The 16,116-nt window shown below is 40.3% G+C and overlaps 1 protein-coding gene across 1 annotated transcript in view; it reads right to left on the reverse strand.

Annotated features, from left to right (window-relative positions):
* Positions 1-16,116, reverse strand: part of ttc3 (tetratricopeptide repeat domain 3) — a 120,022-nt gene that overhangs the window by 22,009 nt on the left and 81,897 nt on the right. The window contains exons 28-33 of the mRNA XM_078560306.1: positions 14,479-14,561; positions 11,352-11,507; positions 8,359-9,313; positions 6,083-6,151; positions 5,371-5,520; positions 4,480-4,619 (exon numbers count right to left, since the gene is read on the reverse strand). Of these exons, the coding sequence (XP_078416432.1) occupies positions 4,480-4,619; positions 5,371-5,520; positions 6,083-6,151; positions 8,359-9,313; positions 11,352-11,507; positions 14,479-14,561 (1,553 nt within the window). The remainder of the gene's footprint in view (positions 1-4,479; positions 4,620-5,370; positions 5,521-6,082; positions 6,152-8,358; positions 9,314-11,351; positions 11,508-14,478; positions 14,562-16,116) is intronic.

The raw sequence follows: 16,116 nt of genomic DNA on the forward strand, positions 1-16,116 counted from the left end.
AAATAAGAAAAAGGACATTACAAGCTTAAGATAAAACATCAGGCATGTTCCAATAGCAGGATGGGACAAAAGAATTGTAAAGCAGGCCACTTCTAAGTGGGCCCAATATCAGAGGCCAAGCCAGAGAGAAGCTTTAGTGTGTTGATCAAACAAAGATTAGTAAGTGGTTACCTAGAATCTGCTTAAAGAAAGGCAAAAGCAAAGGCTTTGGGAAGGTTGCCTACAGGCCAAATAGTAATGAAAACAGAAAAATTGGAAGGACTCAACATGTCTTAAAAACATAAATCTGCCATTGATATGGGACTTCTATTGCTGCACGCAGACATGAATTGCAGCTAGTACATTTTTTTTTCAGTTAATAAGTTGTTCAGTCACTTGACTTCAAACTATATTATTATACTAATGATGCTGAAAAGAGGGACATATTGCCAAAGCTTTCTGTCTTGCACTCATCAGGACAAACTCAAGAATGCCAAATCTTAAACGAACAGGATTCTCCGGTAGTGTAGATTGTTAAGTTGCCAAACAATCAGCACCTTTTCTCCTGTAGTATAAATTGTTGTGATTGTTTGAAATTTGGCATTCTTGAGTTTGTCCTGATGAGTACAAAACTGAAAGCTTCAGCAATATGTCTTTCTTTTCAGCAATATTCAACTTCTATACTACCAAATGACTATTGTATTAATACTCCAGATCCAGTGTCATGAAAGGCAGTCCAACAGCCTCCAATGTCCTCTCCCAAGCCCAGCATTGAGGCGCTAATCACGCAAAATCAGCACCGCTGGCTGGGACATGTTTTTCATATACCTGATACCAAACTCCTAAAGCAACTGTTCTACACAAAACTCGGTCACTGCAAGAGACTTCCAGGAGGACAGTGCTTTAGCGATGTCCTCAAAGCGTCACTGAAGAGGGAAAACATCTCTGCCGACCCATGGGAGTCCCTGACTTGTGACCAAAATGGAGAAGGTTTATATGGGAAGGCAATAAACACATCAAGAGATAATGTTGGGAGCAGGCAAAGGCAAAGTTGGGGCATTGGAGAGAGTACACAAACCTCCAAACACCTCATTTGCCTGACTCTTCAAGCACCACCTGCCCTGCATGGGGCAGAGTCTGCTTGCGCATTGGACTTATTAGCTATCTCAGAACTCAATGAACCAGAGTGGGAGCAAGTCATCCTTAGTCCTGGGCGACTGTCTAAGAAGAGATATTAATTTTGCCCACGGAATAACATAAGAAATAGGAGGTGGAGTAGACCATTTGGCCGTTTGAGTCTGGTTCCCCCATTCAGCCCCATGGCTGATCTTTTACCTCAACTCCACCTACTTGCACTATACCCAATATTCCTTAATTCCATTAGTATCCAGAAATCCATCAACCTCTGTCTTGAATATACTCAGTGACTGAATATCCACAGCTCTCTGGGGTAGAATCACATCCCTTTGAGTGAAGGGATTTCTCCTCACATTAGACAGAAATGGCCAAGCCCTTATTTTGACCCCACATTCTAGATTCCACAGCCAGGGGGATCTTTTTCCCAGCATCTACCCTGTCAAGCTGCTTAAGAATTTTATATGTTTCAATTAGATAACCTTTCATTCATCTAACCTCTAGGAAATATGGGCCTAGTTTATTCAATTTGTTCTCATAGGAAAATCATGCATCCCAGGGGCCTTTGTTGCACTCCCCCTAGGGGAAATGTGTCCTTCCTTAGGTATAGACACCAAAATTGCATTTAATACTTTAAGTATGGCCTTACCAATGCTGTGCATGATTGTACCAAGGCTGTTTTACACTTATGCTCCAACCCCTTTGCAATAACAGTTACATACTATTTGCTTGTTGACTGTGATTCATGTACAAGGGTGCCCAGGTCCCTCTAAATACAAACATTTTTTAGTCTTTCAACATTCAAAAAATCTGCTTTTTTTAAAAGAAAATTTCCTACCAAAGTGGCTAACTTCGCCACATTGAATACAATCTGCCATGTTCAATCTCTGTCCCTCTGCAGCCTCCTTGCATCCTCCTTGTATCCTCATCAATTACTTTCCCAACTGACTTTGTATCATCAGCAAACCTCGATACATAACACTCAGTCCTCTCACCTAAGTCATTAGTACTGAGGCCCAACACCAATATCAATCCTTGCAGTATCCCACTAGTTACAGCCTGCCAACCCGAAAATATCCTGTTTCTTCCACTTTGTCCATTAACCAATCCTCAATCTATGCTAATATATTAACCTATTTTCCTAATTTTATATAACAGCCTCTCTTGTGGCACCTTATCAAATACTTTTTGAAAATCCAAGTACACTACATCACTGGTTCCTCCTTTTACATTAAGTTATCCATAAAGTTACATATACTAGTTATTCCCTCAGAAAATTCTTAAGATTTGTCAAACATGATTTCCTTTTCATATTATGATTTTCTGAGTGCCCTATTACCATGTCCTTAATCACAGATTCTACTACTCATATTAGACTAACTGGTTTAGTGTTAAGTCCTGCAAAACAACACTAATACAAAAGTGAAATACTGGAGATGCTGAAATAAAAAGAGCATGCTGGACATGTTTATCAGGTCAAGTAACATCTGTGAAGAGAGAAGTGGAGTGAACGCTTCAAGTCAATATCAGATTCAACATTATATAAAAAACATTAAGCTCCTTTAGCTGGGTTCACTACCAAAGCTGAAACTTATGATGTATTTGAACATTTGTAAATGATAAACAGAAAAACAACCATCTTTTTTACTAATGTCATGTTCTTAAGACATGAAAGAGATCATAAACTGTTTAAATCGAACATTACTTTTTTGCTTATTTAAAAAGTGGACTTTGCTGAACCAAACAATGGTTGCTACAGGTCACATGATTCACAAGTTGGCTACAGTTTCTGAAAACTTCCAACAGCAGTTATAGGACAAAAGCTCAACTCTCATCCTTGTGGAATTTTACACCTCTCATTGTGAGGACACATTATAATCAACAAAACCAGGGACCTGCAGACAACCTTTCTCCCCAGCCTGGTCCTATAACAATGGGAGAGCCATCGAAAATCATTATACCTTTGGAGGTGCTAATCGTCACCATCTAAGGTGAACAATGGATTTTGACCAGAGGTATAGAAACTGCTTGTTAGCCTGCAACTGACTCATTAATGGGCATCAAATGACCCAAGCTTCTGCCCTTTGGAAATTTTTAATATTACATTCCAAGACTCAAAACTCAGTCTGCTGTTTAACCTCCAGCCTGCAAAAACCACAGCAGGACTCCAGGCTGACCAGCAGCCTGCATCAAGTCTAAGCCTCCTTGAAGCCTGCTTCTCTGGAAGATTCCTGTCATCTGCTGAACAAACCAAGGGCAAAATTTTGCCCTTGGTGGGGGTGCTCGATGGGGGCGGTCGGGAAGCTGACCACAATTGGCACCGCACTGTGATTTCACATTGGCGGGCCAATTAAGGCTCGCCCAGCGTGAAACATAAGTGGCAGCACTGGGTGCTGGGGGTGGGGTGGAGAGAGAGAGAGAGAGGAGGGCAAGCGGGTCGAGCGCAAACTTCGCACGTGTGCGAATGAGCGCTTCATAATTTCTCTGAGGCACAGAGCTGCCTCAGGAAGAAGAGGAGATCTGAAAAAAAAATGTAAAAAAAAAAATGCAAATGTGACTCATCCACCCGTGGATGAGGTTTCCAAAAAATGCAAAGGCCGCTTGGCCTTATCGTCTGCCTGCCAACCATTAGGTTGGATGGGTAGCGAAAAATTTAATTTAATTGATTACTTAATGGACTTAACAGACCTTTTAATTGTCCGCGGGCATGCTACCGGCTCCGGTACGTGCCCGTCTACCGAACTATCGCGCGACTTTGTGTTGATGTCAGCACTCTCAGCCAACGTCAACGTGCGTCATTTCATGCTCGAGCGGGCTGGGTGCGCGCCCGTCCATTAAGTGAAAATTTCTGCCCCAAGGCTCTGTATACCAATCTCATCGCATCACCATTAACTTTAAAGGAATTCTGCAACTCCTGCTTCAGCTAGCTGAACCCGCTGGAACTGTAACTCTCCCGTGAAGGGCCCTCACTGGAATCTGACTTTCTGGGCTCTGGCAATCCCATGATTTGACTGACTTCCCTCTCAGACCTAATTTTTAACTCATTTCTGATGGCATTGGAATGTTTCATTTTAGTGAATAGTTTGCTTGGAGCAACTTTGTAATTTATTTTAATCATTTTGAATACTTATTATTAGGTCTAAATCCACGCATGGAAAATAAATGGGATATCCTCATCTAGAAACTTCCTGGGCCACATAAACAGGGTCTTTTCCATTTCAATGCAATGAGAAAACACAGTTTCTGTCAAATACATATTTGGTCCATACATGCACAGATAAATTAGCTAGCTTTGCTATGTCTCATGTCAGCAAAAGGCTGGCAGTTATTCTAACTAGGTAAATCCTGGATCCTAATTTTACTTACATCTGATTCAGTTCAGCAAGAGATTTAACTTTCGATTTCAGTATCTTTAAGGCTTCACTATTTTCTCGCTTTTCTTGTTGACTCTTCTTGATTTCACTCTCCAAGTCTTGGCGTAGCAAGTCAAGCTCAGATTTTAGTAGCTGCAGAGAAACTTTATAAATTAGTGCATTTCCAAAATGCTTTGACTACCAAGTGCTTATTTAAATTGATGGAACGTATTCCGGCAAATGTGACACAACAGGCAGTTCATTCTATATGCAAGACCTTTATAATAGTTTTAGTTAACTGCTCATGGTGCTGCACACAAGGGTAGATTTTAAACTCGTGTGATTGTGTAAAATGGGTGATAGCAAATTGGCATCCCATTTTAAATCTCTAAAAAGTTTTTACTTCCATTGACTTTAAAAGAAATAAAAATTGGGAGAGATGTAAATACATGCTGCAATTTGCTACCACCTGCTTTACACAATCACATTTAAAATCTACCTCAAAGGGAAGCAAGATCTATTGTGTAGGCCTGAGATAAACAACGTTTGAAGGCAGGGGGACATTTTCAACACAGTCTGCAGATGTAATTCAGGCCCCAATATTAAAAAGTCCCATAATTATTTTTAAAAATGCAGTAGTTTGGTTTTATTATTTATCCTTAAATTAAAACAAAAACATATGTCAATTTAGGAAGAAGTAAAACTAGTTAGAACAATACAAGCTAAGGAGCTTAGACGTAAAACTAAGGTATCACAGTGACACAGCAGGCAGGAAGAAATAATTTTGTTTACAGTGAGAAGTTTGCAGTTTCTAGCCGAAAGTTGCACATAAGAATTTATATTGATGTGACTGCAGATCTGAGCTTTAATATACAAATCCTAGGTAGAAAAAATATGCAGGTACCTCATTTTTCTCTATGAATTCAGACATCTTATCTTCAAGTGCAGTAATTTCGTTTTTGCTGCGAACTGCAAGCTGGTCATATTTTTCTTCTGCTTCTTGCAGCTGTTTCTGCAGAACATTGTGCTCTTTCTCAATCCTCAAAATATCACCCTATTGATGACACCAAGCAACAAATTATTAGATTTATCAAGGTTGTTTAACAGTTCATATGGTACAGTGTTGGAAACTTGCAGCTCAGTAGTACACTCGGAAGATCAGGGCTTCAAGCCTCATCCAGAGACTTGAGCACATAATCCAGGCCGATAGTGCAGCACTCCCTCAGTACTGCACCGAAGTGTCGGAGAGGTTGCCTTTTAGTTGATACATTAAACTAAAAACGGAAAGTGGAGTCGAGGCCACAATCAGATCAGCCATGATCTTATTGAATGGCAGAGCAGGCTCAAGGAGCCAAAAGGCCTTCTCCTGCTCCGAATTCATGTTCATATGGACCAAAAGGAAAACCACTTACAACCAGTTGAAAAGCAGGGAGGTTCTTCCAGTACTAATCCCTCAACTAACATCAACAAAACAAGTTATCTGGTCATTTATCTCATCACTGTTTGAGGTCATGCTGTGTGCAAATTGATCAAAAAGCAATTTATGGATTGCACGAAGCTTTGGGAAGGCTGTGAAAGGCACTATATAAATGCAAGTTCTTTCTTTCATCACTTACCTGTTGATTTTCAAATGGTTGAAAAGGATCAGTATTGATTTTGGTATTACATAAAGATTCTTGATGAGCCTATAACAAAATCAGATAAAGGTATTTTCAAAAATAAGCATTGAATTATACAAAAATAACTATTAGAACAATTTCACCTAATTTCCATCTACCCAATGCTGGCTAAAAATTATTAATTATTTTCCTGGGACTTCAAAACTGTGGAACTTCTGAACTCTCCTCAATCTACAGGATTTTAAAATTCAAGATTTGCATCTGCACAACAGCATTTCCTGATTCAATGCATCTTTTCTTCTAGTGGCTGGATCATCTTGATTTAGTAATAATTACAAAGTATTTATAGCACAGAAACAGGTCACAAGGCTCAATAAATCCAGACTACTTGTTTATGCTCTGCACGAGCCTCAACCCATTCTACTTCATCCAACACCACCAACAAACCTTTCTATTTCTTTTTGCCTTATGGTTATCTAACTTGCCCTAAATGCATCTATACAGTTTACTTCAAATATTCCTTATGGTAGCGAGTTCCACATTTTAATTACTCTGGGTGAAGAAGTTTCTCCTGAATTCTCTATTAGCTTTACTACCGACCATCTTTTACTTATGACTCCTCCTTCTGGTCTCACCCATAAATGGAAATATCTTCTCTATGTCTACCCTAACCAGTCCTTTCACAATCTTAAAGACCTCCATCAGATCAGCCTTCAGTCTTCCTTTTCCTACAGAAAAGAGCCACAGTCTGTTCAGAATCTTTCCTGATAAGTATGACCTGTGTTATGGTACCGTTCTAGTAATTATTTTGCCCATCTCCTGTAACTTTATGTCCTATTTATAATACGGAACATAAAACTTGCAGTGCAAGGTATTTCAAGTGTGATCTAAGGTTCTATGCAAGCTTAGCATAACTTTTCTGCTTTTCGATTCTATCCCTCTATTAATGAACCTCAGTGCTTTTTTATTTAATGGCCTTATCAACCTGCAATGCTTTTAGTGATTTTCATGTCTGTACCCCCAGGTCCTCTCCATCACCCCCAAGACGCTTATTTTCAACGTAGCACATGGCCTTCTTATTCTGCTGAGCAACATATACTGCCTCACTCTGTGTTAAAGCGAAGAGCCATCATCATGAGACATATTGATTTGCATATAGAATGTTTACTTTTTAAGAAAAGATAAACATGCTTTTGGTTTTTGTTTGGGAAGCTATGTTTATTGAGTTAAATACTACTAATCTTTGCTTATTGCTGATCCTGTTTACATTTGCAGCTAGTCTTATTTCTTCTGTGCACAATATCCAAAGTATTGATATGCTTCTTGTATTCTGGTGACCAGAACTGGTCAGTATACTTCACGTAAACCATTACCAGCTTTCAAGTAGTCTCTGTAAACTTGTATTCTACTATCCTGGTTATTTTTAATTATATTTTAATTGTTTTGTCACTGTCTAGATATTGTAACCTACCATCACTCACCCTGACAATTTCATTCATCATATACTTGATGAACGACCCAGAGTCCACACGTAATTTAATTTGTTATCTGCCCAATTAACTCCCCTGCTGCATCAACCGTCACTCGTGCACACCCTTCTTTAACAGTAGTTTCTTGTAATTCCGGACAACCACCATCACCCCCCTATCCGTCCTTGCGTCACACCAAAGGAATTAGTCCCAACAAAGTCAGTGAAGTTTCTATAGCCATGACATGTAATGGCAGGTCCCTATAGATAACAGATAACTTTGAGTCCAAAGGAGGAATAATTTATTTAAAAAGTACTCGCCCAATTCTTTCCTTCTCCTGTAACCATCTAGGAAATGCTGGCTCCAGAATCATAATGAAGCGAACAGTATTTCATTTCTGTTCCATATGATATTATAGTGAATCGTTTATTTTGAAATAGCAAGTTAGAACTCCATAATGATTTTATCAACTATTCCTAAAAATGCTTTTTTTTTTAAAAAAAGCAACAGAATTAAATCTATAACAGAAAAACCTCATTGCTTAAAGATTACGCTTCCTTTTGGAGTCATTACCTTATTACTTCTGAAACTCTGGTACAGAAGTGAGATGTTTATTTCCATGCTCCTCGTTTCTCCTTTAATGAAGAACGATTTATGGTTCACAGAATAAGTCGTATCATTGTTATTTAGAATGACATGTCTGTTCCTAACACCTCCCCTTTCTCTCTAAGTGTTTGTAACTAGTTAAACCAGAACAAGCAGTTACAATAACCCATGATAAAACCTACAAATAATTCTCCTTACCTGTACTGCAATGGTCCTTAGTAATGGTCCTCGTTTATTCTCACATTTATTGTTACTTGTATTATTGGACTCCTCACTGCTCATCTTGTTTGGTGCACCATTCGTGTCTTCAGGCTTAAAATTGCTGTGAGGTATTTCTTCAAGTGCGTCCATTACTATTGTATTAGCACTAGTAGATGAAAGTCTCATATTTTCTATTTCATTTGTCATGGGGTTACATTCTCCATCAGAATTGAGAGAATGAAACTGGTAATTATAATTAGTAATAGGTAGATTTGAAAAAACAGGGATTACTTGCGATATGTCAGAGTGCATAGTACTAGATGATACATCACTACAGAATGTCGGATTGAAAACTGAAGAAGATTGAGAGGCAGAAGCAACTGCACCTAAGTAATGATCTGTCAATGGATCACTAGTCTTCAAATTATGATCCAATAAGCTGATGTCTGTACTATGAATATCTGGTATGGATTCATCAGAGTATGGATTAATATTCATATACATATTATCTGTTGAAATATTAATTCCTAGTTCAGCATCATAATGTAAATGCTGATTAAGATTCTGTATTTCACTTAGTGAATTTGTAACTGATGGACATGATAAAGATGATTGATGAAAAGACACGGGTTTAAATTCTTTAGCAGTGGGATTGAGATGAGCCGCTGGACGTAAGCTTTCATTAGAAACTTCATCTGAGTTGTTCTTTGATTCTTCGGTGCCCCTGGTTGCTGCGTTTAAAGCCAAGCTCTTCAATTGTACCGCATGCTTCATCAGTCCTATCAGATTGTTAATCACCACAAATCGTAGTGATTCCATAAGGAATGATTTCAAACCACCTGAATTTTGCACCAGCTCTTGGGCCTCCGGTGGGAAGTTTTCAAACTCGCTAACTAACATCGGGTCATCAATTTCCATTGGACCATGCTCGTTCAGAATTTGGGCAAAGTAACTAGGAGAAAAGAGAATGGGGTTTGGGGGTGGGGAGGGAGTGAAGCAGGGAAGAAAAATAAGACATCACAGTATGTTATACCTGAGGCAGTAATGTTGGTTAAATGCTGGTAGCATACACATCTGCTTTACAAGTGCTAAAAACTGAAAATACTGGAACTGTATTAAGTCAATTGTCAAAATGTAGGGTAATGTTTCAGTGGGGCAACATCAGCACCCAGTCCCAATTCAAACATTACCCTACTTTATTCTTTCAGGTATTAACTGATCTATTGCGCACTTCTCGTATTTTCTATTCTATTTTAGATTTTCAGCATTTTATGATTTCATTCCCCCATTTATTCATCACTAAGGTTGGAGGAGTTGCAGATAGTGAAGAGGATTGACAAAGGATACAACAGGATATAGATCAGCTGGAGACTTGGGCGCAGAAATGGCAGATGGAGGTTAATCCGGACAAATGCGAAGTAATGCATTTTGGAAGGTCTAATACAGGCAGGAATTATACAGTAAATGGCAGAACCCTTAAGTGCATTGACGGGCAGAGGGATCTGGGTGTACAGGTCCACAGGTCACTGAAAGTGGCAACGCAGGTGGATAAGGTAGTCAGGAAGGCATATGGCATGCTTGCCTTCATTGGCGGGGTATTGAGTATAAAAGCTGGGAAGTCATGCTGCAGCTGTATAGAACCTTGGTTAGGCCACACTTGGAATATTGCGTGCAATTCTGGTCGCCACATTACCAGAAGGATATGGAGGCATTGGAGAGGGTGCAGAGGAGGTATACCAGGATGCTGCCTGGTCTGGAGGTTATTAGGTATGAGGAGAGGTTGGAGAAACTCAGATTGTTCTCACTAGAGTGACGGAGATTGAGGGGCGACTTGATATAAGTTTACAAAATTATGAGTGGCATGGACAGAGTAGATAGTCAGAAGCTTTTTCCCAGGGTGGAAGAGTCAATTACAAGGGGACATAGATTTAAGGTGAGAGGAGAAAACTATAGAGGTGATGTGCGGGGCAAGTTTTTTTACGCAGAGGGTAGTGAGTGTCTGGAATTCGCTGCCAGAGGTGGTGGTGGAAGCAGGTATGATAGTCGTGTTTAAGAGGCAGCTTGACAAATACATAAATGGGGTGGGAATAGAGGGATATGGACCCCGGAAGTGCAAAATGTTTTAGTTGACGGGCAATATGATGGGCGCAGGCTTGGAGGGCCGAAGGGCCTGTTCCTGTGCTGTACTTTTCTTTGTACAATCTAAATACATTTCATAATATATCCTATGTTGTTCTCAAATGGAATCTCCTGGGTTGTAACCTATATCCAATGAGCAAACTTTATAACTTAAAATTGCATAACTGTATTCTTTTTAGGTTATACAATAAGAATGAATTGAGGAAGAAAGGCTAAATGTTGCAGTGAGTTAAACCAATGAATGTCCTTTTGTATCCAGTCTCAATTAAACAGGTGATGTTACAGTACCACAGTGACTACTGAATGAGAACTGTTTGCCACTCATTTCAAATGTCAATAACTACTCATCTTAGATGCTGAATGCTAAATGCCGATGTACAATTTGCAGAATGCAAACTACTGTTACAAAAAGAAACTAGTCGAATGTATTTTTTTTTCAGGTCATCCCTTCCTTATCGCATGGAGGTTCCATGTGTACTGGTTGCCCTCCACTACCTCATCATGATCCTAGGCAAATGAACATGAACAAGATATTTGATCAGGCCCAACCCTGTCCTTGACCCAACATTCACAATTGCACACATTAGAGCAGATGTCACTGGAGAACAATCGAAATGGGATTACAGCTTAGCCATTTAGGAAGAACTTTTCCACACAAAGGGTCGTAGAATTCAGAACACTTTCCCCAAAAAGCTCTGGAAGCTGAGTCATTTAAAAATTTTAAGTTAATCTATGATATTAACGCAGAGCATATTAGGGGATTTTAGAAACATAACATTGATGAATATGATACTATTAATGCCAATTCACATCTTGCATCCATCTAGAAGGTAATAGAAATGTATACTTACTCATATAGGCTTTCACGTTTTGGATCAGGGTTATTGTCTAGGACCCGCTGGTAATGACTGCTGCATAGTTGAGGATCATAAATATCTTCAAACTCATCAAGCTGACTGCGAAGATACTCTGGTACCGTAAAAGGAACTGCAACGTGCATTTGCCCACTATTGGAGAGAATCATCAGCACAGATTAATATGCCAGCGACATTGTCAATTGGATATCAGCAGAGTGAGATAGTCATTGTGGATTGATACTCTGCAACCTTAATTTCTGCAAAATCTAATGGTGATAATTTCTATATGTTATCCAGCTGAAGTAGATCATTTGATTTTCCCCTACTAACATCAAGTCAGTCAGCTGGAATCAATATTTTGAGCTAAATAATGACAATGCTGGTACGAGTAACTTCAGTTGATGAATTAAGAAAACAGTACCTAGCATGTGGCAATTGCACAGAAACCTCAGAAAAACATAGCATCTATTTCTCTGGTGCCAGTTTTTTCCCCTTTGGTTTTGTTCCAAAATTTCTTGTCTCCATTCTAGTTGCATTGGAAACATTGAAAGCAGCATTTCACTTGCACTTCCCTCAATTTAGTCTACTGCATTCGTTGCTCCCAATGCGGTTTCCTCTACATTGGAGAGACCAAACGCAGACTGGGTGACCGCTTTGCGGAACACCTTCGGTCTGTCCGCAAGCATGACCCACACCTCCCTGTCGCTTGCCATTTCAAAACTCCACCCTGCTCTCATGCCCACATGTCCGCCCTTGGCCTGCTGCATTGTTCCAGTGAAGCTCAACGCAAACTGGAGGAACAGCACCTCATCTTCTGACTAGGCACTTTACAGCCTTCCGGACTGAATATTGAGTTCAACAACTTTACATCATGAACTCTCTCCTTCATCCCCACCCCCTTTCCGATCACCATTTTTTCCAATAATTTATATAGATTTTTCTTTTCCCACCTATTTCCATTATTTTTAAATGTATTTTCATCCATTGTTTTATCTCTACCTCTTAGCCTATTTCGATCCCTTCCCCCCACCCCACCCCCACTAGGGCTATCTGTACCTTGCTCGTCCTGCTTTCTACCCTTAATGTCACCTATTAGCACATTTCTTAGCTAATATCACCACCGTCAACACCTCTTTGTCCTTTAGTCTATGACATCTTTTGGCAATCTCCACCTATCACTGTCCCTCTATCCAGCTCTACTTGTCCCACCCCCCCTTAAACCAGCTTATATTTCACCTCTCTTCTATTTTTCCTTAGTTCTGTTGAAGAGTCATTCGGACTCGAAACGTTAACTGTGTTCCTCTCCGCAGATGCTGTCAGACCTGCTGAGTTTTTCCAGGTATTTTTATTTTTTGTTTTTGTTTTGGATTTCCAGCATCCGCAGTTTTTTGCTTTTACCTTTGTGTTCTCAGTATCCTCCTTTACAGTAGCGAGGCATGGAAAACTTATGCAAACAAGGAAAGCAGCTGAACAACTTCCATCTCCTCTGCCTCAGATGAATATGGGGCATTTCTTGGCAGGACAGAATGCTGAATATGGAAGTACACTTGAGTGCAGAGACCTCAGCACGCTTGCTCTCAAGTCAGTGACGGCTCCATTGGCTCAATGGCCTTGTTGAGCTCTTCTATAGTGGGCTCACCATACAGCTCCCCCACAACAGGAAAGTCAGGAATGGCGCTGAGAATTTCTTTAGTGACAATGCTCTTTGTTCTGTTGAGTTCGAGGTAGTGCTTCATCCACCTTTCCATCTGCTTGCTGGGTTCAGTGATTTGTCTTTGTCTTCAAGGAACCTGATTTGGTTACTGTTGGGTTTGTTGCTTTCTTGATTCCTTCATACATCCATCTAGCATTTCTGGATCCAGCAGCAGATGGTATGCTGTTGCAGAGTTTCAACCAGTATTGACTGGCGCAGTGCCGAGCAGTCTGCTGAAACTTGATTCTGGTAGATCTGAGAGCGTCTAGATTGTTTGCTGAGGACTTGCTTGTAGTTCATGAGGGCTCTCCTCTTGGTTACAGTAACTGGCGCCATTTCAATCCAAGAAGCCTCAAACCAGTCAGCATTTCTCTGTACTCACTGCATACTGGGAAAGAGATCAGAGTTATAGATGGTGTCATGCAGATGACCCCACTTTGACACTGCACTCTGGCTTTAGGCGTTGTTGTCTGAAAGAGACTGATTGAGGATGTTGAAGGACTCCTGGGTCCTTTCTGGGTCAATGATATCACAAAGACGACCTTTCTTCTTGGAGCACTATAGTTTCCTTGGCTGAAGTCTGATCTTGCTACGCACCAGGGAGCGGTCAGTCACAGTCAGCACTGTGATAGTTATGAGTGATGATATATGTCTGGGTGATGATGAGATGTGTCTGGTACAGGTGGCATGATCTCAGATGTCTCCAGGACACCTTGTGGCACGGCTTGGTTTGGAAGTAGCCGTTCATCACAGAGTCTGTGCTAATAACTCCAGCAACCTCTGTCCTATTCATCTTGCTGATTCCCTGGCATCCTATGCACATTGGCCTAGCTGTTTCATTGGTACTCACCCTTGTGTTGAAGTCCCCTAGAAGGCACAGTCCCTCAGTGCTGGGAATTCTACTGATGGCAGCATTAATTACCTCATAGAATTGATCCTTGACATGTGGGGTGGGGGTGAGTGTCAGGGCATAGATGCACATGAGGTCAAACATCTGTTAGATGTGATTCCGCAGCACTTGCTGAATAATCCTGAGTGAGCTAATAACTACACTAACAGTCAATTTAAGATAATCTGTTGAGCTTGTAACTGGCTCAATTACCCTTGCTAGAAACAACACATATTCTCAAGGAGCGACTCATTCTTTGGAAACAAAAGGAATATGTCAAGCCTTGAACCAATTTTGAATTATCCAGAAGCTTGGGAGCTTATAATTTACTTTCTCCATGGCAATGCCTTGACCAATCAGACTCAACTTGTCAACTAATCAACTTTTACCCTGTAGTAAAAATCGTTGTGATAGTTTGAAATTTGGCATTCCTGTGTTTGTCCTGATGAGTGCAAGGTGAAAAGATTTGACGACATGTCTCTATTACTTTTACTTATGCGCTATTTTAATGCATGAAAAGGATCTGTGGGAATGCTTACAGGATGCAATCATCTGAGAATATTTCATCATCTTCCTCCTCACGGGTTCCAGTTCCAACCGTCCCAGACAGAAGGAGAAAAGGCTGAGAAGCAAAATTAAAGAACCAGTATGAAGAGAACAAGATTAAAAACTGCAGTCATGAAAGACACAGAGACCCCAACATTGTAACCTTGTTTTATAATGGCTCAAGATTTACTAATTCTAGCTGGGTGGAATATTTTGGATTTCGATCCTTTTCATAATCCTAAAGAATCTCTGATGTGAATTTTTTCTTCATTGAATAAAAGGCAGAAGGACATTACTTCTCTTAAAAGCATATTCATTTGAAAAATTCAACAACAAAACAAAAGGCAACAATCCAAAACTCTACAGAACATTTTCTGATTCATTGTTTTCTCCTCTGCTCCCCATCCCCAGCATTTTGGCATGCTCGACAATTTTTTTTGTTTTGTTATAATCTCCTCTCCAAATCATTCTGCAACTATATTTTAACAAAACTTCACCAATCTCAACTTTAAGTACCTTGAGACTCTCACTTAATTATGTATCACTCTCCTCCCAAATCCCTTTTCCTGTACCAAACCCTACTTCTTTCTCTGTCAATCTCTAGAAAAAAAGCACTCTCTCAATTTACTTACAACCGTATTTTTAAAATCCCAAAAGTCTACCTTTGGCCTCTATTCACCTTGACATTTCTGAGTTACCATCTGCTCAAACATACCCTCATCCCCATATTTCATGCCCTAGTCCTCATTAAAACTATTATGCTTTCACTCACCCTGGTCATTCCCCGTTATGGCTCTCAACTTCCCTCCCTTAAGCCCAGGGTATTTGGATTTAAGCAGATATGGTGACAACTGGTTTAACCATTGACTGTCAGATCTGGCTTGGATCACATAATGCACCATTGGGTCCTGTTCTCTGGATTTCAGAATAATCATGGAACAAAGATATGCTTCTTATCCCTACTGAAAGCCACCTTCTTAAACGTATCCTCCATCCTTATCTCCAACAAGTGTGAGAAGCTCGTGGATTTGTCACTAAGATCAAGGCTACTGAATCAACTCCCCTGCTACATCCCTCCCTTCCCCTAGTGCACCTGGCCAAATGTCCTCTATATTTATCTCCTGCCATAGCTCTGAACTTGTATCTTTCCCTTTTATCTTCTCTCATACTCTCTCCGCACTCATAGCTGTCCACAAGATCTTGCTCCCGCTCCCTTGGCCCTATTCCCAATAAACCGTTAACCTTTCAACTTTCCTTCCCAGCTGATATTGTTAACGGTTCTTTTTCTTCAGGTGTTGCCCCCTCTCCCTCAAGTCTGTCATCATCATCATCATTCTCCTGAAAAAACCCTTGATCCTGCCAACTCTTGCAAACTACTGCCCCATCTACAATCTCTCTTTTCTCTGTAAAGTTTATGAACGCATTGTTGCCTTCCACATCCATGTCTATCCTTCCTGGAACTCGATGTTTGTATCCCTCCAATGTATCAAAATGGCTCTTTTCAATTAACAAATGACATCCTATGTGACTGTGACAAAGGTAAACTATCCCTTCCTAGTCCTTCTAGACCAGCCTGCAGACTTTGACATGGCTGACCACATCATCCGCCTCCAACAACTCTCCGTCATCCA

This window comes from Cetorhinus maximus, chromosome 16, assembly GCF_964194155.1.
Source record: "Cetorhinus maximus chromosome 16, sCetMax3.hap1.1, whole genome shotgun sequence".
Classification (NCBI taxonomy): domain Eukaryota; kingdom Metazoa; phylum Chordata; class Chondrichthyes; order Lamniformes; family Cetorhinidae; genus Cetorhinus; species Cetorhinus maximus.